The sequence below is a fragment of the Ahaetulla prasina genome, chromosome 1, assembly GCF_028640845.1.
Source record: "Ahaetulla prasina isolate Xishuangbanna chromosome 1, ASM2864084v1, whole genome shotgun sequence".
Taxonomy (NCBI): domain Eukaryota; kingdom Metazoa; phylum Chordata; class Lepidosauria; order Squamata; family Colubridae; genus Ahaetulla; species Ahaetulla prasina.
The window spans coordinates 366,443,267-366,470,151 of NC_080539.1; the positions used below are offsets into that span (position 1 = coordinate 366,443,267).

General features: G+C 43.6%; 1 protein-coding gene across 3 annotated transcripts in view; it reads right to left on the reverse strand.

Annotated features, from left to right (window-relative positions):
- Positions 1–4,374: 4,374 nt before the first annotated feature.
- The window catches only part of TJP3 (tight junction protein 3), a 137,173-nt gene continuing 114,662 nt past the window's right edge, over positions 4,375–26,885 (reverse strand). For all 3 annotated transcript variants that reach the window (XM_058163493.1, XM_058163495.1, XM_058163492.1), the window contains exons 7-20: positions 26,514–26,676; positions 23,247–23,337; positions 21,015–21,067; positions 19,950–20,025; positions 19,712–19,868; positions 18,439–18,547; positions 16,847–17,066; positions 15,283–15,482; positions 12,515–12,610; positions 11,303–11,373; positions 10,471–10,782; positions 9,380–9,637; positions 8,757–8,809; positions 4,375–6,671 (exon numbers count right to left, since the gene is read on the reverse strand). In XM_058163493.1, coding sequence (XP_058019476.1) covers positions 6,563–6,671; positions 8,757–8,809; positions 9,380–9,637; positions 10,471–10,782; positions 11,303–11,373; positions 12,515–12,610; positions 15,283–15,482; positions 16,847–17,066; positions 18,439–18,547; positions 19,712–19,868; positions 19,950–20,025; positions 21,015–21,067; positions 23,247–23,337; positions 26,514–26,676 — 1,968 coding nt within the window. In that variant the 3' untranslated portion in view covers positions 4,375–6,562. The remainder of the gene's footprint in view (positions 6,672–8,756; positions 8,810–9,379; positions 9,638–10,470; positions 10,783–11,302; positions 11,374–12,514; positions 12,611–15,282; positions 15,483–16,846; positions 17,067–18,438; positions 18,548–19,711; positions 19,869–19,949; positions 20,026–21,014; positions 21,068–23,246; positions 23,338–26,513; positions 26,677–26,885) is intronic.

Consider the following 26,885-nt stretch of genomic DNA (forward strand, 5'->3'; position numbering starts at 1 on the left):
GTCCGTATTTTCTTGTGAAATTTGGGTGATTTTGTAGAATTCTGGTTTCTCTTCTTTCCCTGGGACTGCATCTTGGGGTCTGGCAGGTTGCTGATTTCTCTGTTAAGTAATAAACAGGGGTGGGCTCCTGGGGGTTCGGCAGGATTTCGGATGATCCTCTAGCTAAGGATCGCTGGGGTTCGGCAAACCCCTAATGCCACCCCTGGCTGGCCACACCCACCCCTCCCCTCCCTGGAGTCTCCATGCAGCCCATTCATCATTCCAGGTAAGTGCAGGGGCTGCGCAGACAGTCTGGGAGGGCAAAAAATGGGCCTCCTGGAAGTTCTGGAACTCCAGAAACATGCCTGTTTCTGGCCTCCGGAGGGCCTCCAGACCCCGCGAGAAGCTGTTTTTGCCCTCCCAGAGGCTCGAGGAAAGCCTCCAGAGCCTGGGGAGGGTTGAAAAGGGCCTCCCCCACCATAGTACAGGTGGCTGACTAGGCCACACCCACCATGGCCACGCCCACTCTGCAATGGGGCAGTGAACCCGTTGCTAAAGGATCTGAAGCCCACCCATGGTAATAAACCATGGTTAAAAACCACAGTGGCTGAATTCACACATTGCACTGTGGTGAACTAAGGCAAAAATTACCATATTTTTTCAGACTGCAAGATGCACTTTTTTGTCTCCCAAAATGGGGTGAAAATGTCTGTGCGTCTTACAGACCGAATATTGCCGAAGCCCCGCCCACCCGCCAGTTATTTTTGGGCCTCCGCACGCCCTGTTTTCGGGCCTCTTTTCATCCATTTTCAGGCCTCTTTTTGGCCCATTTTCAAGGCTTCTTTTGGCCTGTTTTCGAGGCTCTTTTTGGTCCGTTTTAGGAGCTTTTTTCGGCCTGTCTTCAAGGCTTTCTTTGGCCTGTGTTGGGGGCTTTTTTGGCCCATTTTCAGGGCTTTTTTCAGCCTGTTTTTGAGGCTTTTGGGGCCTGTTTTCGAGGCTTTTTTTAGCCTGTTTGGGGACTTTTTTGGCCCATTTTGGGGGCTTTTTTTCAGCCTGTTTTTGAAGCTTTTGGGGCCCGTTTTCAAGGCTTTTTTGGTTCATTTTTTATGTTTTCTTGGCCCATTTTTTCTGGAAAAAAAAACAGGCCACAAAAGGCATCAAAAACAGGTCGAAAAAAGGCCCCAAAATGGACCAAAAAAAGCCTCAAAAGCAGGCCGAAAGAAGCCTTGAAAATGGGCCAAAAAAAAGCCCTGGAAACAGGCCCAAAAAAGACTGGAAAAGGCCCGAAAAAAGGTAGACCAAAAACTTTTTGTTGTTGTTTTCCTTTTCTAAATTTAGGCGCGTCTTATACTCAGGTGCATCTTATAGTCCAAAAAATACGGTAGCCTCTGTTGTTTGAGCCCTTCACTCCACCCTGATGTTTCAAATTCCGAATAATATAATAATTTTAACCCATTGGAAGAATTGTTTCCTTTCAAAGCCTCTGAGCCACTGATGCAATTTGTATAGGTTTTGCATGCGTGCGAACTGTGAGGACGCAACAACACAGCTGTTTTGAAATGCTAAATGTAATTGGGGTTTGCAACACACCTTGCTTTTCTTTTCAAACTTCTGCCAAGAGGTTTGCTTCTCAAGGCTCCTGCTTTAAAGAATAGGGCTACGTACTGGTTCCCATAACAGGAGCAAAAAAAAAAAAATTCAGTTTGGAGAAAAAGAAAGGCTAGATTTGCTCAATACAGGTAGTCCTCGATTTACGGCAATTGAAAATTTCTGTTGTCAAGTGAGGCATGAGTTTTGCCCCATTTTGCAGCCTTTCTTGCCACAGTTAAATGTGGCTGTTAATTTAAAACCCGGTCCCCACTGACTTTGCTTGTCAAAAGGTCGCAAAAGGGCCGTAATAGCTCAGGCTGTTAGAAGCCTGTTATTAGAACACAGCAGCCTGCAATTACTGCAGGTTCAAGCCTGGCCCGAGGTTGACTCAGCCTTCCATCCTTTATAAGGTAGGTAAAATGAGGACCCATATTGTTGGGGGGGCAATAAGTTGACTTTGTAAAATATACAAATAGAATGAGATTATTGCCTTATACACTAAGCCGCCCTGAGTCTTCGGAGAAGGGCGGGATATAAATGTAAATAATAAAAAAAAAGGGAATCCCATGTCCTTGGGCCACTGCAACCGTCACAAATGTGAACCAGTTGCTGAGCATCCAAATTTTGATCATGTGGCCATGGGGATGCTAGAACGATCGTAACTGTGAAAAACGGTCATAAGTCACTTTTTTCAGTGCCGTTGTAACTTTGAACAGTCACTAAGTGAACTGTTGTAAGACAAAGACTACCTGTATGCTAGATCAGGGATTCCTCAGGTATTATATACTGTGTTTCCCCCAAAATAAGACCCTGTCTTATATTTTTTTGAACCCTGGCCTTATTTTCGGGGAGGTCTTATTATTCTGGGGCGCATGAAGCAAGACGGGGATCCTCTTGCCATCATATCTGATTTCCAGCTTTGTCTCCCTAACCAGAGGAAATGGTGGGGACTGGCTGTGCATGCAGTTAAATATTTTCAGGGAGGGCTTATTTTCGGGGAAACACGGTATATATTCACTGCCTTGAGCTACTTATAAAAATAATAAAAGAAGAATAAAAATCTAATACAGGTAGTCATTAATTTACAACCATTCATTTTGTAACCATTCAAAGTTACAATGGCACTGAAAAACGTGACTTATGACTGTTTTTCACATTTACGACCATTGCAGCATCCCCATGGTTACGTGAACAAAATTCAGACGCTTAGGAACTGGCTCATATTTATGTCAGTTGCAGAGCCCCAGGGACATGTGATCATCGTTTGCAACTTCCTGACCCGCAAGTCAATGGGGAAGCCAGGGTCACTCGATAATCATATTACTATAATTTAACATCTGCACTGATTCACTGAACAACTATGGCAAGAGGGGGTCATAAAATGGGGCAAAATTCACCTATCTTGCTTAGCAGTGGAAATTTGGGGCTCAATTGTGGTCGTAAATCAAGGATTACCTGTATTATTTAGTTAAGCTAGTCCTTGACTGAGAGTGACACAGTGGCTCAGTTGGCTAAGACTCTGAGCTTGTCGAATGAAAGGTCGGCAGTTCAGCGGCTTGAATCCCTAGTGCTGCATAATGGGGTGAGCTCTCGTAACCTGTCCCAGCTTCTGCCAACCTAGCAGTTTGAAAGCACAAAAAATGCAAGTAGAAAAATAGGGACCACCTTTGGTGGGAAGGTAACGGCATTCTGTGCGCCTTTGGCGTTTAGTCGTGCTGGCCACATGACCACAGAGATATCTTCGGACAGCGCTGGCTCTTCGGCTTTGAAACGGAGATGAACACCGCCCCCTAGAGTCGGGAACGACTAGCACACGTGCGAGGGGAACCCTTACCTTTACCTTTTAGTCCTTGACTTACCACCACAATTGAGACCCAAATTTCTGTAGTTAAAAGCGAGATGTTTGTTTACTGAGTTTTACCCCATTTTACCCTGTTTCCCCCAAAATAAGACATCCCCTGATAATAAGCCCAATCGGGCTTTTTGAGTGCATGGCAATAAGGCCAAGTGCTTATTTCAGGGTTCAAAAAAAATATAAGACAAGGTCTTATTTTTGGGGAAACACGGTACAACCTTTCCTGCCACAGTTGTAAAGTGAATCACTGCAGCTGATAAGTTAGTAATCCGGTTATTAAATGAATCTGGCTTCCCCATTGACTTTGCTTGTCAGAACGTCACATAATCGTAGGGATGCTGCAAAGGTCGTAACTGAAAAACGGTCATAAATCACATTTTTCAGTGCCGTTGTAACATCGAACGGTCACTAAATGAACTGTTATAAGTCAAGGACCACCTGTACTTGCATTGAGTTAGGTTGTAATTGTACTGAGGTTATTAATCCTTCCGTGTGATATCAATGCCTTTTCTGTCTCCTTGACTGGTGTTTCCTCAAACTTGGCAACTTGAAGATGTGTGGACTTCAACTCCCAGAATCCCCCAGGCCAGTCATGGCTGGCTGAAGAATTCTGGGGGTTGAAGTCCACACAACACTCCCTTAGACTGCCTGAACTGATTTGAGCATTTGCAAAAACCAAGTATTGTTCATTGCCAGGATAATGTTTAAACCAGGGATCTCCAATCTTGGCAACTTTAAGACTTGTGGACTTCAACTCCCAGAGTTCCTCAGCCAACTGGCTGAAGAACTCTGGGAGTTGAAGTCCAAGTCTTAAAGTTGCCAAGGTTGGAGATCTCTGGTTTAAATTAAGAAGGAGACCACAAAATATCTTGCTTTTTTCCCCCTTCAAAACCAGCGAGTTGGTCAGCATCCCACATTTTGTCTTATTCACTATTAGGATCCATGCAAACTTAGCTGAAAGGGAATGCTTTAATAATACAAAAGGCACAAATGATGGACGGGCAAGCCACGGCTCCTCCATCTTCAATCATCCCATATGAAGAAGATTGACGTGTACATTAAGGCAATACATCAGATTCCCTCATCCCAGGCTGCTCCTTGTCAGCGGGCGCACAAAAATGCACAAGGGGAGAGAAATCCCAAAGGGAAGTTATACAGATTTTAAAAAAGTAATGAAGTATGCTTAATACTCTTTTCACATTTTTTCATTAAAAAGGCAGAATTAAATCACCCTCTGACTACCACATTGCAAATTATAAAAAAGGGAGTTATAAAATTCTAGGGAACCAGAACAATAGTGCCCCTAGTAAGGTGTATGCCGACTTTTGACTATAGTGACCAGACGTCCCGCTTTTGGCGGGACAGTCCCACTTTTGAATAATTTGTCCCGCATCCCGCAGCAATTCCAAAAAGTCCCGATTTTTTTTTGTTTCACTCCCATTCTGAAAATGGGAGGCGGCAACGCAAGAGGAGGAGGCGGAGAAGGGGAGTGGCGGAGAGGGAGGAGAGACGCTGCTTGACTTCACCTGAGAGGAAGAAAAGAGCGGAGAGGAGAGCCGAGCCTGCCTGGAAGAGCGGAGAGGAGAGAGCCAAGCCTGCCTGGAAGAGCGGAGAAGCAGCAGCCGCTCCTCCTCCTTCAGGCAGGTGGCAAGACTCAGTGCGCATGCGCAGCCCCCCCCCCCCCGCTTTGCCATTGTTGAAATCTGGTCACTTTACTTTTGACCTTAATGGGCCGGCTCCATTACGGTCATAACTCGAGGACTATCTGTACCATAAATGTGTAGCCTCCCAATTGAACTTTAAAAAAAAAAAGCTGAATCATGAACGATTTCAGGCGAGATTGAATGAGATTTTGGAGTTGTATAGTAGTCAAAATTGGCAATCTCGTGAAATGTCGGCCTTAATTTTCGGTCTTGTGAGATTACACAGCGACACTCTAGGCCTGAAGTGAAAGGGTGTGGAAGGGGCTCTTGACTGGCGTGTAGGGAATTATATTATTGTAGCTGGTGATATACGCAGGGAGAAAGATTTAAAAAGATAAAACACGGAGTGTGGTTTGTAAGCAAAAATAGTCCTCTTTGGTAAGGAAAGACAATACGTGAGGTGTAGATTTAAAATTCTTAAGACAGTTCTCAACTTTGTGAATGGACGTAGGTTAGTTTCTTAAAAGCATTGTGTATCAAGTTAAAACATGAGATGGAAGTTCTTCGCCTCACTTGAAGTATAGAAGTGGCCTTAATGATGCTGTGTACAGTATTCCTCCATCTTGGCAACTGGAAGATGTCTGGACTTCAACACCCAGAATTCTGAGAATTGAAGTCCAGACATCTTCAAGCTGTTAGGGTTGAGAAACATTGATGTATAGACTACTTGAAGCTCCTTATTATGGATCCAGAATGACATTAAAATGGTTGTAAAGTCCTTCCAAAGCCATATTATGAGCTTGTTGAGATGGCCGGTGGAAACCCTTGATCTTCTAGATCAGCGGTTCTCAACCTGTGGGTCGAGACCCTGTTGGGGGTCGAATGACGATTTGCCAGGGGTCGCCTAAGACCATCGGAAATATGGGAAGTATATTTGCGAGTCGAAGAATCACTCTCCAAAGGTTGACTCCGCAATCCAGCTGCAGGCTCTTCAAATTGCTAGCTGAATTCGGCTTCAGGCGCAATGAATTAAAAAAGAGAGAAATCTTTGCTCTGATGTCTCCCTCTCAAGCTAGCCGCAATCACTCCCAATCGCTAGCCTAATCTGGCTTCAGGTGTGATAAACTTAATAGGGGAGGAGTCTCTGCTTTAATGCCTCCGTCCTCAAGGCAATCGCAAGCAGTTCAGATCGCTAGCCAATACGGCTTCAGGCACGATAAATTCAAATAAAGGTGGCTTGCTCCTCCTGCCTGCTCTGGGATGTTCACAACTTAAGGCAAGACGGTGAAAGACAAAAGCAACATTTCTGGAACAAGCACAAAGCTGGTCATGAGAACTTGCAGTGGCTGAAAATTTTGCCACATCTCCTAGGTTTTTAGAGCTCTATAAGGAGATCAAAGGCCTTGGAAGGGTTCCACCAAAAATTGGAATGACGACGACAGCTTTGCACGGCCATCCAAGAAAGTTGCAGGAGGCCACGTGGCTGTTGGTGTGGTCACAGGTCTGTGGCAGGTCCCCAGTCGTAACCATAGTCCTGGTCTGACTCAGAGTCGTAAGTCTGCGCATGGGTGAACTTCTTCCGCAATGCTTCATGTTCGTATTCCCTGACAAAGAGATGGCAAAGTTGTAAATTAATGTACTCATAGATTTGCATATGCACATTAAATAGGCTGCATCAATAGAGGGATAGAATCAAGATCTCGTGAAGTATTACTACTACCACTGTACAAAGCCTTTGTATGATCACACTTGGAATACTGCATTCATTTTTGGTCACCACAACATAAAAAAGAATTTGAGACTCTGGAAGGAGTGCAGAGAAGAGCAACTAAGATTATTAGGGGGCTGGAGGCTAAAACATATGAAGAATGGTTGCAGGAATTGGATATGACTGGTCTAGTGAAAAGAAGAACCAGGGGAGACATGATAGCAGTCTTCCAATATTTGTGGGGCTGCCACAAAGAAGGGGGCAGTCAAATTATTTTCCAAAGCACCAGAACGCAAGACGAGAAACGATGGATGGAAACTAATTTGGAACTAAGGAGAAATTTCTTGACAGAGCAATTAATCAATGGAATGACTTGCCTCCAGAATGCCTATGGAGATTCTCAGTGATCCAGGTCATGGTTGAAAGGTGCTTTTTCAAAAGGCAGCTGGACTTTTGACAACTGGTCCTTGAGGAAAAAGAAAGTCCAGTTGCCGTATGAAATTGCTCCAAAATTTTTGAGTACTCCATCACTGGAGGTTTTTTAGAAGAAATTGGACAACCATTTGTCTGAAATGGTATAGGGTTTCCTGCTTGAGCAGGGGATTGGACTAGAACAGGGGTCTCCAACCTTGGCAACTTTAAGACGTGTGGACTTCAACTCCCAGAATACCTCAGCCAGCAAAGCTAGAAGACCTCTAAAGTCCCTTCTAACTCTGTTATTCGGTTTTCTCTCCTCCTAACAGGCCTTGAGATATTTGACCAGAATTTGTCTCCTAGACAACGCATACTACTTTTTCGAACCCCAGATGCAAACTTAGAATGCACTGGATGGGTTCACACAACATGTCTAACCCACTTCAGCATCAATCCAGATCAGCAATCTTAGTAACTCATTCTCACTTGCTGGGTCAAAAATCACTAAACGTGCCTCATGAAGTGATAGGGACATCTAGATTTTTCCAGGCAATATGTCTCCTGCAGGAGTTGACTTGGTTATGTTCTTTCTGGATATAATTTAAATTCTACCACATAGATGGACAGGCTGACTGCATTTTTTTTTTATTCAAGAAGTTTTACAAAAAAATTTTTTCCCCCTTTCCCCCCAACCCCCCTCCCTCCACTAATACCCTCCCCCCTCCCCCCTGGCTTCCCGGAACAAGCACAAGGCATAGTTAAAAATAAAACAAACATATGCTAAGAAAATTTCCCCCCAAAACTATTATACCAATTTTCCCTCTCTAGCTCTGACTTCCTCCTAACATAACCAAAATCCTTCAAAAAAAATAAAAAATAAAAATAAAAATTAACAATTAACAGTAGTAAAATATATAAATCAATAGAACAAATTAATCCTAAAGTATTTAAAACCAGCTAAAGCATAAAATCCAATCCAATTCAAAAATATGTCCCTTATAACTTCTATAACCATATAATTTCCCCCCCCATGTCTTTCTTACATAAGATCTTTTGAGAATATTCTATTTAAAATTCAGTGCAACACCTTATAAAATTTCAATACAGAAAATTACAATATCTATTCAACTTTAGTCCTTCCTCATCAAAATCCAATATAGATCCAAATATCTCGTCTTTTATGATAGATATAAAACATATAATCAACCCATTTCTTCCAGATCTTCCTCACAAATTGTCTTTCCGGAACACTAATATTTTTGTCTGTTAATATTTCAAAAAAACCTTGTTTCAAGGATAATACTTTTGTCTCTTGCCATTTTTTTTGATGCATTAATCTCTGTCTTTCCTTTACTCCTTTTGAAAAGTCAGTCACAATATTTCCTAGTAGTTCCTTATGTCCAAGAATCCAGAAGTTACTGCCGTATATTCCAAGCTTAATGTTTTCCAAGAGTTCTCTTTTTGGACTGATGGAATATACGGCAGGCTGACTGCATTTTGATTTCAATTGCAGGCTTAAGAAAATTCTTCCCCACCCATCATGAAGCTTCAAATGAGAAGTTTATACCTGATGTCATAATTGCTGTGCCACTGTCCTTGGGGTTGGTGATCACTATCATGCTATAAGAAAGAGAGAAATATAGATATAAGTGATATCCAGAATGTTGGCTCAAGTATTACAAATCACTTTATGGCAGGGATTTTCAAAATGTGGCTTGTGATGCAGTCCTAGAAAGGAGAAGGAGGAGGGGGGGAGGAGGAGGAGGAAGGGGGGAGGAGGAGGAGGAGGAGGAGGAGGAGAAGAAGGAGAAGGAGAAGAAGAAGAAGAAGAAGAAGAAGAAGAAGAAGAAGAAGAAGAAGAAGAAGAAGAAGAAGAAGAAGAAGAAGAAGAAGAAGAAGAAGAAGAAGAAGAAGAAGAAGAAGAAGAAGAAGAAGAAGAAGAAGGGATCCTAAAGGTGATGTCCTAGTCTGGCATGCTAGTTCGCCCTCTTTATTTATTTTTCTGCCTTCAAGGCCCTGATCTGGCAACCACCCAGGGAAATCCCTGCTGTTTCATTGGCAATATTTTCAGAAATGGTTGGTCACTTTAATCGTTTTGAATTCATTCTAATTTCTTTGCTTGATTGTTGTGAGTCACTCAAAATTGGATGGCACACAAGTGTAATTCTTCTTCTCTTTACCACTCCTTACCACGTCAATGGGGTAAGCCAAAGCAGCTGCCACACGTTCATTCAGCTCCCGATCGAGGTTTTGTTCTGCTGGCTCCGAAGAACGGCTCAGAGCTGCCTCTTGATAGGGCTCGTCTAGTTCCTGGTCCGTGTAAGGTTCTCCTTCTGCATCCGTTTCCTCATAATCACTGTTGGCCCGACTGTCACAAGTCAGGTCACCCATACTGATAGCCGAGGTCTGGTTTAATATGTCCAGACTCTCCTCAGCCGAAGCATCCACCTGAAGAAAAAAGGAGTGGAAAATTACAGAGTAGAAAGCAGATGGATATTTGGGGAAGGAAGGAGTTTGTACTAAACCAGATCTTGTAGAACAGGGATCCCCAACCCCTGGGCCACGGACTGGCACCGGTGCACGGCCGGCTAGGAACCAGGCTGCGGAAGCGAGCAAAGCCCCATCTGTGCATGTACGGAATCCAGAGAGTGCGCAAAACCACCGCCACCTGGTCCGCAGAAAAAGCACCCTCCATGGTACCGATCTCTGGGACCCAAAAGTTGGGGGTTGCTGTTGGAGAACTGTCAACTCTGAAGCGAACCTAGCTGAAGCCATTTTGTGCGGCCTCATAGTTGCCATGAAGCCTGAGAGGGGGAAAGGAGGGCGGAAATAGATAGCCAGGCTCCAGTCAAAACAAAATGTTTTCTTGGGGGAACCAAGGTCATTGAAACAGGTGGCCGTTGAAAGAGGAGAGGAGCCTGCCTTTCATCTTCATTGGACAATGTGGTCAGTGACACCTGGGAGGGGGGAGTTTTGAGTCGTTTAATTAGGTGAAAACCGTGGAAACTGTCAGAGTTGGTTTTCACCAGCTGTGCCGATATGATGTATCCAATAAACATACCCTTTGAGGAATCTGTCTGTCTCGAAGTTATGCTTTTAATGGGTGCGTTACTCGGAAGGCTAACATTAAACCAACTCTGACAGTTCCTGCTGTTTTCACCGAATTAAATGAACCTTGGAAGGTTCATTCTTATGAATCCAGAGAGCACCAGGATGGGGAAATTGCCTTACTGCATACAAGCTAGGTTAAAATTTCACTCCACTATGATGTGCCCACCCACCTGTTCTTCCGTCATCCAGACAGGGCGGGCCTGCTGAATTTGGATGATCTCCTTCAGGGTCTGATACCAGTTGTTGGACCCTCCGGCGAGACTGATGGTGGCCGTGAAGAGGTGGCTGCAATACTTCTGCATCTTGGCGGCCTGCGCATAGAGGCGCCGTGAACTCTTCTTGGAATCAGGTGCCAGCCATTGCCTCATGGCCTTGATTCCTTGCCTGCTATCAGGCTCACAGAAGACCACAATGGGGAAATACTGCACATAATTGAGACGTTCGACAGCAGCTGGTGTGATATCTAACAATGCATGTTTATCCTGTTAAAAGGAGAAGTGAAGCGTTAGTATCGTTTTATAAGGCCTTGGTAAGAGCACGCTTGGAATACCAAATCTAGTTTTGGTCACCACAATGTGAAAAAGATGATGTGAGATTCTAGAAAGAGTGCAGAGAAGAGCAACAGAGACGATTAGGGGACTGGAGGCTAAAGCATATAAAGAACAGTTGCAGGAATTGGGTCTGTCTAGTTTAATGAAGACTAAGGGTGACATGATAGTGGTGTTCCAATATCTCAGGGGCTGCCATAAAGAAGAGGGAGTCAAACTATTCTCCAAAGCACCTGAAGGCAGGACAAGAAACAACGGATGAAAACTAACCAAGGAGAGAAGCAACCAAGAAATAAGAAGTAGTTTTGTGTCAGTGAGAATAATTAATTCTGGACTTGCCTCCAGAAGTTCTAGGTTCTCCAACACTAGAAGCTTTTAAGAAGAGGACCGTAATTTTAAACACCAACATTCCAAGTTTCATTGTATTATTTCCATCACCCCTTCATTTCCTCACCTGCTTTGCAACTTGCCACACGGTGTCCAGTTTGATCACTTTGGACGTTCCTCCTTCTCTGATAACACTCTCTAGAAAAACGGAGAGAGAGGGAGAAAGAGAAAGGATTTGAGAATACAGCTAGTCCTTGACTTACCACTATTGGTTTAGCAACTGATCAAAGTTACAACAGTGCTCAAATAGCGAGTTACAACCAGTCCTTGCACTTATAACCTGTTGTGCCTCGCTCGCCCCCCTCTCCACAGCCGGGCCCCTCTCATCTCCTGTTATCTCAGCCAGAGACAGATAATGAAGACGAACGGCCTGGCATGCCTCCAGCCCCCAGTCCTGGCACCATGCCCGGACAGATCGAGCAAGACGAATGGCCTGGCATGCCTTCAGCCCCCAGTCCTGGCACCATGCCTGGACAAACTGAGCAAATAAACCCCTCCCCCACAGCATGTGAACATGAGGAGTATGAAGCCAGTCACGAGCTGGAATTGCCGGCAGCTGGAGGGTGGAGGGATCCCCGCTTCCGGAGAATGGAGAGGCGACGTCAGCAAAAGGAAGGGAGGGGCAGGCCTGGATAAGTGCTGAGTCATGGAGCCACCCCATGGCCTATATAAAGGATCTGCTTTCTGGCATTCTTTGAGTCAGGCAAAGTCTAATTTGGATTGCTGAAGTCACACCTTGGATTCCTGCCTGCCCTGAGAACTATGACAGAACTTTGGCAAAGTTGTAGAGGCTTTGTGGCCACGCTTGATACAGACTTCCCCGACCCGGCCGTCAGAGGAGGAGTGGGACACAACATAACCATTATCAGTGGTGGGATTCAAATAATTTAACAACCAGTTCTTTACCCTAATGACCGGCTAGGTGGGCGTGGCCATGGTGGTGACAGGCAGCATTCGGCCTCCTGCAGTTACCTGGGAGCCAAAATAGGGCAGGTGCGGACTCCTGGAAGGGGAGGGGAGGGGTGGGGTCAGCCAGCAATTTAATTACCGGTTTGCCTGAACCAGCTGAATCCCACCACTGTTCGGGCTGAGGAATTCTGGGAGTTGAAATCTTAAAGTGGGAGAAGTCTTAAAGCCATCTTAAAGCATCCGGAGTTGAAAAAACACTGAACTCCAGGGGATTTCAAGGCACCACTGGAGCAGCAGAGAGTCCCAACGGGGCTGAGATCCATTAGGTAGTAAATGCTGCTCCTCGTCCCCGAAACCCAAGCACACTCACCTGCAATCTGAAATTGATCTGGCATCTCCGTGCTCAGTTTCTGCATGGCGATGTCAGCAATTGGGCCCAGGATCACCACAGGACGCTTAAAAGTGGCTGATAAGAAAAGACATGTTGTAAATCAAGTTTCTAGTCCGTAAGAGATTAGGAGAAAGACATCAGAGAAAGTATTGCCTTTTTTTTTTTAGGGTCAAAAAATGATTTAGCAGCGCTTAAAGCAACCCAATATTTTCAGGGTTATGTGTGAAGCTGAAAAAGATAGCCAGGTGGTCCTTGACTTGCTAGGATTTGTTTAGTGACCGTTTGAAGTTACAACAGCACTGGAAAAAAATTGCTTATGACCATTTTTCACATTTATGAATCTTTACAGCATCCCCATGGTTACGTGATAAAAATATGGCTGCTTGGCAACCCAGATATTTTCATGATGGGATGATTTTCATCATCCCAGGGTCATGTGATCACCTTCCAAGCTGGCTTCCAACAAGCAAAGTCAATGGGAGAAGCTGGATTCGCTTAACGAACAAGTAACTCACTTAACAACTGTAGAGATTTCCTTAACTCTGGGAAAAAAAAATTCACAAAGCAGGGTGTAACTCACTTCACAATTGCCTTGCTTAGTCTTGTCTGGTCCCAATTGGCTAGACACGACAAGGACAAGACAAGACCAGTGACAAGCTTGATTGTCACTTTTTCTGTGAACACACTGGAAACATTAAACAATACAATTCTGATGCCTGCTCTCAAAGTATATATATATATATAGATCTATCTATTTGTTTTCTGAGGTTTTCGCGGGTGTTTGTATGTAGGTCTTTGGTTATTCGGGTTTTCTCCCGCGTAAAATTGGAAGTGTCTTGGCGACGTTTCGATGAAGTCTCATTCGTCATCTTCAGGCTTCAGCTTCGTGCTTCTGGGAGCAATGTGTGATTGCAGCTGTTTCTTCCTTTTTAACTGCTAGTGGGGGTTTGAACTGATTGGGTGGGAGCTTGGCTGTGCTCTGATTGGATGGGGTTTTTTTGGTGTGCTCTGATTGGATGGGGGTGTGTCCTGTTTGGGTGGGGGCTTGGTTGTGCTCAGATTAGTCTGAGTTACAGAGGGATTTGAGCTGGTGAGCTGCATTGCTGTTGTTTGGCTTCGTGTTTGTGGTCGTGTTACATCTTCATAGTGGGTGTCTGTCTGCTGTATGTATGGATTGGAGGGGTTTGAAATGGCTAATGTTGCAGCTGCGGTCTGGCTTCTGGTCCTTGGTCGTGCTTCCTGATCAGTGTGGGTTTGGGTCTGCTTTCTGGGTGGATGTGTGGTGGTGACATCCTGTGTGGACCTCGTGAGTGTGGGTCTGGTGTCATTCCTCGTGTTAGGGACTCGTTTGTCAATAAGGGCGGGTTTCCAAATGGCTGGTAGGCGGGAGGTATCATCTCATTTGTTCATGCTGTGTGTGCATTTTTCTATCTCGATGGCTTCTAGATCTATCTATCTATCTATCTATCTATCTATCTATCTATCTATCTATCTGTCTATCTTCTATCTATCTATCTATCTATCTATCTATCTATCTATCTATCTATCTATCTTACTTTCTATTTATAGTCAGTCTATCTATCTATCTATCTATCTATCTACCTACCTATCTATCTATCTATCAATGTTTCTATCTATATGTCTCTCTGTCTGTCTATCTATCTATCTTACTTTCTATTTATAGTCTGTCTCTATCTATCTATCTATCTATCCATCCATCCATCCATCCATCCATCCATCCATCCATCCATCCATCCATCCATCCATCCATCCATCCATCCATCCATCTATCTATCTATCTATCTATCTATCTATCTATCTATTTATCTTTCTATCTATCTATCTATCTATCTATCTATCTATCTATCTATCTATCTATCTATCTATCTATCTATCTATCTATCTATCTATCTAATCTATCTGTCTATCTATCTATCTTACTTTCTATCTATAGTCAGTCTATCTATCTATCTATCTATCTATCTATCTATCTATCTATCTATCTATCTATCTATCTATCTGTTTCTATCTATATGTCTGTCTGTCTATCTATCTATCTTACTTTCTATTTATAGTCAGTCTATCTATTTATCTATCTATCTATCTATCTATCTATCTATCTATCTATCTATCTATCTATCTATCTATCTATCTATCTATCTATCAATGTTTCTATCTATATGTTTGTCTGTCTGTCTGTCTATCTATCTACCTATCTATGTAATCTATCTGTCTATCTATCTATCTTACTTTCTATCTACAGTCAGTCTATCTATCTATCTATCTATCTATCTATCTATCTATTTATGTTTCTATCTATAGTCTGTCTGTCTATCATCTATGTAATATATCTATGTATCCATATATACAGATATATAGATATACAGATATTTTGTGTTAAATTTATATTTACTGACAAAGAAATAAAGGGAGACTCCTTTTATTTCTTTGTCAGTAAATATAAATTTAACACAAAATAGTTTGTCATGAAAGCGACTGCCTGTGAGGGCTCCTGGATTGGGGCTGAAAGGCGAAAGGGAAGCAGTATGCTCCCTCCCATATTTGGGTAGACCAGGTTGCTTCAATTGGAAAAAAACCCACTTAATATACAGATATATAGATATATACACACACAGATACACACACACACACATTAATCACAGACCATTTACAATTTTTACAACAAAAGTCGAGGACTACTTATCTGTAATGAAAAGCCTTCCTCCTTCGCTACTACAAATACCCACCTTCCTTGAGTACAACCTTCTCGTAAGGCGGGTAGTGGCCCTGCTTGGTGAGGGTTGAAAGATCTTCCCGGCTTTTGCGCAGCATCCGTTTGGCTCCCCGCAAACCTCGGAGTTTCCAGAACTCTGCTCGAGCGCCTAAAGAACTGGAAGTCTTCGATGTCGCTTTGAGAACCGTTTCCAGACTGGCGAACTGTTCTGCCCTGGAGTCAAAAAAGGCCGCGATCAGGAGGACGAGAGAGGTAGAAGAAGCCACCTTGTTCTTCCAGTGAAAGCAGCTGGTTAAGCCAACCATGGTGGTACAGGGTAAAGCCATGGCTGGAGAAGTGATTTCAACAGACTTGGGATAAGTTACAACAGCACTGAAAAAGTGACTTAAGACTTACAGATGTTGGGCTTCATTGTGGTCATAAATTAGAGTGGTGCGGTGGCCTAGAGGTGGAGCTCTTGCCTCCCAATCAGGCAGCTATGAGTTCGATCCTAGGTAGAGGCAGATCTTTTCCTCTCTGGGCACACTGAGCCCAAGAATCAAGGGACAGTATCCAGCTGTTTCTTGGCTGTTTTGTTTTTTTTAAACTAACAATTACCGTATTTTTCCAGTATAAGACGCACTTTCCCCCCCCTAAAAGAGGCTGAAAATTCGGGTGCGTCTTATACATTGAATATAGCCCTGCCTACTCGCCGGCCCCCACCCTTTGGCCTCTACCTCCTAGCAATTTACTTCCTTGCAGCAAACAGCCTGTTTCAGCTTCAGCACAGTCTGATTAGTAGAAGCAGCTGATTGTTGGTTGGATCGACCTCCTGACCATCAGCTGTTTCAGGCTGCCATAGCTTATTGCCGCCTCCACATGCCCCATTTTCCACCCCACCGCCCAGAATGGGCAGAAAATGGGGCACACGGAGGCTGAAAACTGGGCATGCGGAGGCTGAAAATGGGATATGGAGGCTGAAAATGGAGCGGGTGGTGGCAGCAATAGGCTATGGCAATCCCTGCAGCCTGAAACAGCTGATGGTCGGGAGGCCAATCCAATCAGCTGCTTGTGCTAATCAGGGTGTGCTGAAGCTGAAATGGGCTGTTTGCTGCAAGGAGGCAAATTGCTGGGAGGCAGAAGCAGAGGCAGGGTTTTTTTTTCTTGTTTTCCTCCCCAAAAACAGTAGGTGCATCTTATAGTCCGGAGCGTCTTATACTCCGAAAAATATGGTAATAATGAAAGTGATATTTTTATTTTTACTTATGTCACCCCTGCTTGGAATTAATTTTTTTCACTGATTATGGAGCAGATACTCCAATAGGGACAATTAAAATATTAATTGTTAGGGTTCCAAGGAACACCCCCAACAAAATAAAACCCTGAGGCTTAACGTTCCTCGAAGTTTCTTTTTGCTTCTTAACTGCCATTAATAACAGAATAAGAGAGTTGGAACGGACATCGGAGGTCATCCAGTCCAACCCCTTGCTCAAGCAGGAGACCCTATGCCATTTCAGACAAATGACTGTCCGGTCTCTTTTTTAAAAATCTTTTTAAAAAATCAGCAATCTTCCCCCACAGAAAAGATGTGCTTCTACCTGCTCCGGTTTGGGATAATGCCCTTGTCCAGCTCTTGAAGTTCCTTTCCCATCCGCAGAGCCAGCCAGCTTCCTAATTTGCCCCGATACATCGTGTCCACCACATGGAAAACTTCTCCCCGCGTAAAGCTCAGGGCGGAAGGCGTATCCTTCTCAAAATCAAAGTGGGTGCGGATGTAGAACGAATCTCCTAGGTTGGATTTGACCATCTTCTTGTAAACTAGGGAGAAGAGACCAAATGGGAAGCCATCATTCCCCCTCAGCCCAGCCTACCTTACAGGGATAGTGTTACACAGATTTTTTTTTTTTTAAAAAAGGGAAGAATTCTCCACACGTGACTGTTTGGAGTTGATGGAATTTTGGAATACCGATAAAGCACAGGTGGGCAATATTTTTTTTTAAAGGCATGTACCCATATATCCATCTTTCCATCCATCCTTCTTTCTATCCATTCATCTGGTTTTCAGGAATCTTAGGTGGCTTGTCTGGCTAGGGAAGATTCGTGGGGCTGTTTCTCTTTGATAGAATGTTTAATAGAATAACAGAATACAGAGTTGGAAGGGACCTTAGAGGTCTTCTAGTCCAGCCCCCTGCTTAGGCAGGAAACCCTATACCAGAGGTGGCAAACATTTTCCTCACCAAGTGCCGAACAGGGCCTCCCCCATGCGTTGCGCACACAACTGCACCATCTGCACTTTCGTGTGCACCCCCCTGTGTGTGCATGCTCAACCACACCATCTGCACATGTGCGTGGCTTTTGCACAGCTCCCTCCATGCACTGCGCACTCAATTGCACCATCTGCGCATGCGTGGGGTTTTTGCGCACGCAATGCATGCGCCCAAATGCCATCTATGCATGTGCATGCTGCACGCAAGTACACTGCAAGCTCCGAAGACCAGCTGCATCCCCTGAATTGCGTGCATGCACACTGGAGACCCGAACACCAGCCAGGGTGCGTGGCTGCAGGTGAGTTAGGCGACAGCTCGTGTGCCCAGAAAGATGGCTTTGTGTGCCACCTCCGGCATGCGTGCCATAGATTTGCCATCACAGCCCTATACCATTTCAGACAAATGGTTGTTCAATCTCTTCTTTAAAACTTCCAGTGTTGGAGCATTCACAACTTCTGGAGGCAAGGAGTTCCACTGATTCATTGTCCTCACTGTGAGGAAATTTCTCCTTAGTTCTAAGTTGCTTCTCTCCTTGATTAGTTTCCACCTATTGCTTCTTGTCCTGCCTTCAGGTGCTTTGGAGAATAGTTTGACTCCCTCTTCTTTGTGGCAGACCCTGAGATATTGGAACACTGCTATCATGTCTCCCCTAGTCCTTCTTTTCATTAAACTAGGCATACCGAGTTCCTGCAACCATTCTTCATATGTTTTAGCCTCCAGTCCCCTAATCATCTTTGTTGCTCTTCTCTGCACTCTTTCTAGAGTCTCCACATTTTTTTTACATCCTGGCGACCAAACCTGGATGCAGTCTTCTAAAAGTTTGAGGGTGTTAACTTGCCCATAACCACATCCCCTGGTAGGAAATAATACACACATATGATAGGAGGGACATAAAATCTATCAGTGAGGAATAAATCACTTACTGTCCTGTTTGTTCTGAACGTGGAACGTCACTTCTTCCCCTGGGAGCAACTCCATCAAGTACTGCACAGCATCCTCGCGAGTCAAGTTCTGGAAGGGCTTCTCATTCACCTGGCAAGAGAAAGAGGCAAAAGTGGGGGGTTTTACCTAGCACTGCTCATTTCGTTTGCCCATCTTTATTGTTTTTAAAATTATTATTATTTGAGGTACGTTGCCTTGCTTCAGGAACTCAAAGTGACGTCCAGAGTTGAGGTCCACAAATCTTAAATGGGTAGCCAAGGTTGAGAAACACTTTGTAATGACATTTTATTGATCGATTTATTTGTATCCCACCTTTATTATGGCAACGTTGTGGCTCAGCAGTTAAGACGCTGGGTTTGTCAGCTGGAAAGGCCAGCAGCCCAGGTTCGAGACCCGAGCGCCACACAACAGGGTGAGCTCCCGTCCTCACCTCAGCTCCTGCCAACCTAGCAGTTTGAAAGCATGCAAGTGCGAGTAGATAAATAGGTACCACTTTGGTGGGAAGGTAACAGCACTCCTTAATGTCATGCTGGCCCCATGGCACAGAAATGTCTTTGGACAGCACTGGCTCAATGGCCTTGCAACTGGGATGAACACTGCCCCCTACAGTTGGCAACGCTATTGGAGTAAAATGTGCAGGGACTCCTTTATCTTTTGTTATTCTTACAACTAACTAACATATCCAACACACCTTCCTCCTTCTATTTTCCCCACCATGACAATCCTATGAAGTGGCTTAGGCTGAGAAAGACTGACTAGCCCAAAGTCACCCAGCTGACTTTCATGCCTAAGGTGGGACTAGAACTCTCAGGCTCCTGGTGATTGGCCCAAAGTCACCCAGCTGGCTTTTATCGTTGGCGGGACTAGAACTCTCAGTCTCTTGGTGATTGACTCAAAGTCACCCAGCTGTCTTTCATGCCTAAGGCAGGACTAGAACTCACCATCACCTGGTGATTGACTCAAAGTCACCCAGCTAGCTTTTATGGCTAAGGTGGGACTAGAACTCACCGTCTCCTGGTGATTGACTCAAAGTCACCCAGCTGTCTTTCATGCCTAAGGCAGGTCTAGAACTCACAATTTCCCGCTTTCTAGCCTGATATGTCAACCGTAAGACCAAACTGGTTCTCTAAATTTTCCTCCCATTACCTCTTGTTTTCTCCTTTGGAGCCAGTAATCATCCTACTACACCTAGGCAAGATTCCAGATCCACCAAGATCAGAGATGGTTCATTAGTCGTTCCCACCCATAAGATACCTGAAGGATCTGGTCGCCTTCTTGGATGCCTTGCATTTCAGCCGGGCTGCCCTCCTGCACGCCAGACACAAATATACCAACATCGTTCCCACCGGTAAGACGGAGCCCGATGCTCTTGGCTTTGATAAAACGAACCACTTTCAAATCGGGGCTGTACCTGCAAAAATAGAATGCGGTTCAAATCCAGTCTCTGTGTCCAGATGTTGCCATGCCAAAAACAGTCTGTCAGTCTGCTTACCCTGAAATCGCATCATTTTGCGTAATGGAATTATTCCTTCGGAAATTGTATTCATTGATGGGGGATGCCTCGGGATCTAGAAGGCGAAAGAAAAAACCCATTGAATTATTTATTTTATCATATGGCACATTCACCTCACATTTCCATAAAAACACAAGAGATAAAAATATGAAATAAGAATTTTAAAATGCAGGTAGTCCTCGACTTCTAGCACTTCATTCAGTGACCCTTCGAAGTTACCACGGCACTGAAAAAAGTGACTTATGACCATTTTTCACACTTACGACCGTTGCAGCATCCCCACGGTCACATGAAATTCAGACAGTTTGCAACTGACTCGTATTTACGACAGCTGCAGTGTCCCGGGGTCATGCGATCCCTTTTTACGACCTTCTGACAAGCGAAGTCAACGGGGAAGCTGGATTCACGTAACAACCGTGTTACTACGTTAACGACGGCAGTGAGTCACTTAATAACTGTGACAAGAAAGGTCGTAAAATGGGGCAAAGCTCCCCTTTTTTTCAGTGCTACTGAACGGTTACTAAATGAACTGTTGTTAGTCAAGGACTGCCTGTATAATACAGCATCATAAGACAGCAGAATAGAAGAGGAAGAACGGGAGAAAGTCACAAGATACAAAGACCTGCAATTAGAAGTAGAACAGCAGTGGCAAAAGAAAGCAAAGATAGGTACGAATAGCAAATGGGGTCTTGGGTGCAATCCCAAAACATCCGGAAAACTATCGGCATTGACCAAATCCCCATTGGTCAATTGCAAAAGGCAGCTTGACTTGCAACAGCTTACATCCTGCGACGATACCTTCAACACCATCAAACTTCTACATCTGCCTATCTCAGGTCCTTGGGAAGGACTCGATGGGTGGCCAAAAAAGCCAAATCTATTCTAAACATCTGGCTGACTGTGCAATCAACCATAATAGTAATAATAATAATGACGATGATGATGTCAGTATTTGCAAGTGATCCCAGAAGCGATTTTTCTCTTTCAAGAGACACTGCTCATAATCACTGACCCTACAAGAAAAGCTAAGTTCAAGGCACTTACTAAGAACTGGTGGTGAAGTCAACTCTTCCATTGTTTCTTGTCTGCTGTAATCCCTGTTTGATTTGGCCAAGTGGGTGGGATGAGAGAAGAAGACAAAACTCATAATGAAAATTTGAGGGAAACAAAAATAACCCAAAGTTCTCCAGGGTATCTTTTGCAATCATTATTCAAATCGGAGGTCTCCAAACTTGGCAACTTTTAAGACTTGTGAACTTCAAATCCCAGAATTCCCCGGGCACCCATGCTGACTGGGCAATTCTGGGAATTGAAATCCACAAATCTTAAAGTTGTTAAGGTTGGAGACCCCTGATTTCTAAGATCAATTATGACTGGCTTATTTGTTTCCTGTTTTTCAGCCTCAGCATTATGTAACAACACAAAGAACGGTAGAATTAGAGCAGCATTAAATCCAAAATCAAACCCATTAAATTAAATCCAAAATCGGCCCAAACAATCTAGGACAGCAAAATCACTACATAAGAGGGGAACAGATAAAAGAATACATTTGACATATCTAGAGTCACTCACAATGAGATCCAGAAACTTGAAGAGACAACAAGCAAAAAAAAAAAGGGAAAAAGTTAAGTAGCATCCAATTATGATAATTAAATAGTAATCTTACTATATCTGACTTACTGGGTGAAAAAGCCACACAGATAGTTTAAAAGACTACTGTTCACACAATAAATTATTTTACAAAATATAGCATGCTGCATGTCCAATCTGTGCTATATAAATTGAATGAATGAATGAATGAATGAATGAATGAATACATTCAGGAAATTATCTCAGCAGAAACAAGGCCACTATTTCCCCCTTTTAAACTGACCCACTAAATGTCCTGATTTGTGGTAACTCAAACATATTATTCTTTTTGTACATGAGGCTTGTCCAAAATATAATGGATTTAACAGATCTAGAGGTATTCCTCAATTTACAACCGTAATTGAGCCTGGAATTACAGTTGTAACTCATTGCAGCTGTAACTCAAAGCATCGTGTGACTGGATCTAATTTGTCAATATTTTTTGTGGCACTTCATTAAGAAAGTGCCACAGTCATTAAACAAATACATTTTAGCCAGTGGGTGCTTTTTGGAAAACTGGAAATTGGAAGTAAATGCTGGAAATGGGCAAAAAACATCAAAAATTGTGTTTTTGCAAAGAAGCCATAATGGTAAGCTGGTTGCCTAGCACCGAAAATGTGTTACTTCACTGTAGTGTCTACGTGTATGTATGTATGTTTGTGTGTTTGTCTGCTCTCTCTCTCTCTCTCTCTCTCTCTCTCTCTCTCTCTCTCGTCATCATAACTTTCAAATTGGGCTGTAAGTAGCTGTTGGGTGGTCCATTGTAACTTCAAACATTCATTAAGTGATCAGTCATACACTGAGGATTATCTGTAAAACATGCTTAGGTCTTGCCCTTCACTTTTCTATCACCCTGGTTATCAATTTGCTTCTAATTCTGTGGTGGGAGAACACGAGCAACGTGGTGGCCTAGTGGTGAAGATTCTTGCCTCCCATTCCAAAGGTTAAGAGTTCAATCATAGGTAGCGGCAGATGTTTCTCCGTCAGGGCGCAAAGAAAAAATATCTACTGTGAACCCAGCGTGGCGTCTGGAAGGGCATCTGGCTAGTAAATACTCAGATCCATCCAGCTGCCCCAACTCAACCTCAAATTAAGGGATTACGGGGTCATAACTGTAGTGGGAGAACTGTGAAGTTGCAGCTTAAAAAAAAAAAAAGAGAGTTTGATTCCACCCAACCTGAAGGTGGCTCTATTCCACTTTTTACTGCATTTGAGAAGCAAAATGACTCTTTCCAGTACTATGATTTTATGCTAATCTATAATTAAGCAATGCTTCCGTCAAGTTTAAAGCTCTTACTGAGATCACTGTCATAATTTTTTTTTTTGGAAAAAAGCATGATTTTTCAACATCCCAGCCGTGGAATTTTCTAGTAGACTTCATCCAACAAAACCCAATCCAGGTTAGCTATTTTTAGTTCAAACAGTTTACTGCCATCTAGTTGGAAACGCTAGGTTTAAAATCGGACAATGGAAAAATGCCCTTACCTGGGCTGTTAGAATTCAGCAGACCACTAGATGGCAGCAAAGAAACCCTGAAATCTCTAATTCTGTTACCATTTAACCTGGATTATCTGGATTATTTTTGCAACCCAACTATAGCGTCTAATGAGAACAGCAACCAACTAAGGTTTATGGAGAGATTCTTACCGGAGGGAATCCCTTGTCGGAGACTGAGGAGAACGTGGAGGGCTTCCCACAGGAGGGGGAGGCGAGATGTCTGAACCAAGATCAGATATATCTAAAAAACCAGAAAAGTAACTAGAATTATACAATAGAATAGAATAGAATAGAATAGAATAGAATAGAATAGAATAGAATAGAATAGAATAGAATAGAATTTTTATTGGCCAAGTGTGATTGGACACACAAGGAATTTGTCTTGGTGCATATGCTCTCAGTGTACATAAAAGATACATACATAAAATGATTCTGTGTTTAACACACAGAATCATCTATTGCAATGTCCTTCCTGTTAAAGACTTCTTCAGTTTCAATCGCAATAATACAAGAGCAAACAATAGATTCAAACTTAATGTCAACTGTTTCAATCTTGATTGCAGAAAATATGACTTCAGAAACAGAGTTGTTAATGCTTGGAATACACTACCTGACTCTGTGGTCTCCTCTCCAACTCCTAAAAGCTTCAACCAAAAACTGTCTACTATTGACCTCACCCCATTCCTAAAAGGATTATACGGGGGGTGCATAAGTGCACAAAAATGCCTACCGTTCCTGTCCTATTGTTTCCTTTCAATATATGTTCCTGTATATAATGTTGTGACAAAAAAAAAAAAAAGATACCTTCATCAAGACACAAGACAGACACTTTGTTCTGAGTAATATTCCTCTGCTTATAAGCAAATGAACCTGATCAATTTGTAAAAAGGACAAAGTCATCATGTGATTTGTCTGGTTGTTTTTACAAACCATGATTTATGCTTAATATTGTTTGTAAACCACCCTGGCCATTCCACAATGGCCACCACAAGCTATGTGGTACAAGTCTGACATTTGAATTTAGCAAAAATCTGTTTTGTTTCATTTCCAAATTAAACTGCAAAGTGTGGGAAAGCCCCCTTTTAAAAAGTCAATTTAAATCCAGGTCAAGACAGGGAGGGAGGGAGGGAAAGAGAGAGAGAGAGAGAGAGAGAGAGAGAGATACAGAGACAGAGACAGACATAGAGAGAAGTTTAAAATGCATAGAATGCCACAATTAAGGAAAACGGGCAATAAAAATAGAGCATAAAAACTCAAGGCAATTAAAAGTTGTCTCTTAATAAAGATAACCAGCATCTTAGAGAAAATATTCCACTCACATAGCAAGAGTCCCCCAAAAATTGGGGGAAAACATTATCTTAATAAAAAGTTTAGCCTGTTGCTTGGAAATTCTGTGTTTGCAAAACACTGTTTTGCTTAACTATTAATTATTGCAGAATAAATCATAATTAGAGGATTCTGTTAACATGTTTAAATAAAGCCTGGGGTAAAGATCACATTAGCTCGGTTCAGAATACAGTAATTTACATCACAAACAAACTCGGCTCAGTGTGTTGTGTGAACTTTGCCAATGAACTCTGGATGGCTTGCTAATTGCCACTTTGGCCTGAAATGTGTCCAATGAGACACATCATATCTTTAAGATTTCTGGTTTATTTTTAGTTTCTTTGGAGGCTCTGTGTACAGGTGGTCCTTGATTTATGACCACAACCGAGCCCAAAATTTCTGATGCTAAATGAGACAATTGTTAAAAACATTAAGTACAATTGCAGCTTCACTTAGCAATAGCAATAATTCTTAGACTTATATACTGCTTCATAGTGCTTTACGGCCCTCTCTAAGCGGTTTACAGAGTCAGCATATTGGCACCCCCAAAATCTGGGTCCTCATGTTACCAACTTTGGCAGGATGGAAGGATGGAGCCAGTGAGAATCGAACTTGTGGCAGTCGGCAGAATTGGACTGCAATACTGCATTCTAACCACTGCACCATGCAGTATTGCAGGCTAATTCTGCCAACTGCCAGCAGTTCGATTCTGACCAGCTCAAGGTTGACTCAGCCTTCCATCTTTTCAATCTCAGTGAAATTCTGGCGAGTTTAAGGGCACCTCCAAAATAGGTCATTTGGGAAGCTGATGGGTTGATGTAAGGCGCCAACTCAGAAAAGTGAATTAATTTAGTCACCAGTTTAAATGAATTCAGACGTTCAATTCCACAAATATACCCACAAGTGTGGTGTGGAAGCATCTGAGCCATGGTGGCACAGTGGTTAGAATGCAGTATTGCAGACTAATTCTGCCGACTGCCAGCAGTTCAATCCCAATTGGCTTCAGGTTGAGTCAGCCTGAGGTCAGTAAAATAAGGTCCCAGATTGTTGGGGGCAATAGGCTGACTGTCAACTCTGAAGCGCACCTGGCTGAAGTCATTTGGTGCTGCCTCACTAGTTATCACAAACTCTGAGAAGGGGAAGGGAGGGGGAAATATATAGGCTGGCTAATAGTCAAAACAAAAAGTTTTCTTGTGGGAACCAAGGTCGTCCCAATAGATGGCAGTTGAAGGAGGAGAGGAGTGACCAAGCAGTCTGCCAGCTACTTTTCATTAGACAATGTGACTGGTGACATCTGGGGAGTTGGTTTTCACTAGCTGTGCCGATCTGATGTATCCAATGTTCTTTGAGGAATCTGCTTGCCTCGGAGTTCTGCTTTTGGCAGATGCGTTACTCAGAACGCTGATATTGACTTTGTTAACCGCTTAGAGAGCGCTGTAAAACATTATGGAGCAGTATATAAGTCTAAGTGCTAATGCTATTGCTATCTCGGCAACCTCAGCAATCCTGTTGTGTCTGCGCCCCCCGAGCCGGGCCCCCTGCCAGAAAGTGACTCGGAAAGTGAAGGGGAAGGGCCATCAGGACTTACCTCTGGAGCACCGGCTTCCCTGGCTCAGCTCCAGGAGCCAGAAGCAGGCCAGGTGGAGGAGATAACGAGGCCTCCGTCCCCTGACTCTTTCCCTCCCCAGGCCACGCCTTCAGACCCAGCTGATGGCAATCAGGCCTGGCTGGACCCTAGGTTTCGTAGGCAGGAGAGGCGGGAACAACAGAAGCAGGGGTGGGGCAGGCCTAGGAAGTGCTGAGTCATGGAGCCACACCCACAGGATATAAAAGCAGCAAGGGCTGCTATACCTCTTCGTAGCAAACAAATCAACTGCTTAACTAGAGCTGAAGTACTGTTTGTTCCTGGTTGACTCATCAAGAGAGATAACAGAGTCACTTGGCATATGCTCGCTAGTTTGCTGCCAGAGCTGATAGTGCTGGCTAATTAAGTCATCGCTCGGACTGAGGCGAGGGGGACAGAACAAATCCACTTCCTTTTCCCCCACATCTTCTTTCCCACCCCAGTTTTTCTCCAGAGTCCCCCCTCACCATCCAGGTGGGAACTTTCCGTATCGCTGTCTCTCACTTGAGGGATGTTGACCAAGAACTGGCTGTTATCACGCAAAACAAGCAAAGTAAGTTTTCCCTCGGACTGTTCGATCAGCTGCCGCGTCTCTTCCAAGGACATGTTCTCGCTGACAACGCCGTTGATCTAGAAGAGATGAAGTAATGAGTCGGGTCAAGTAATGTTTTCTTTGCTCAAAAGCTTATCCCCTACCTTATGTCAGGAGCCAGATGCGGATGAGCCATAGTGGCACAGTGGTTAGAATGCAGTATTGCAGGCTAACTGCTGCCCGTTGCCAGCAGTTCGATCCTGACCGGCTCAAAGTTGACTCAGCCTTCCCTCGTTCCGAGGTCGGT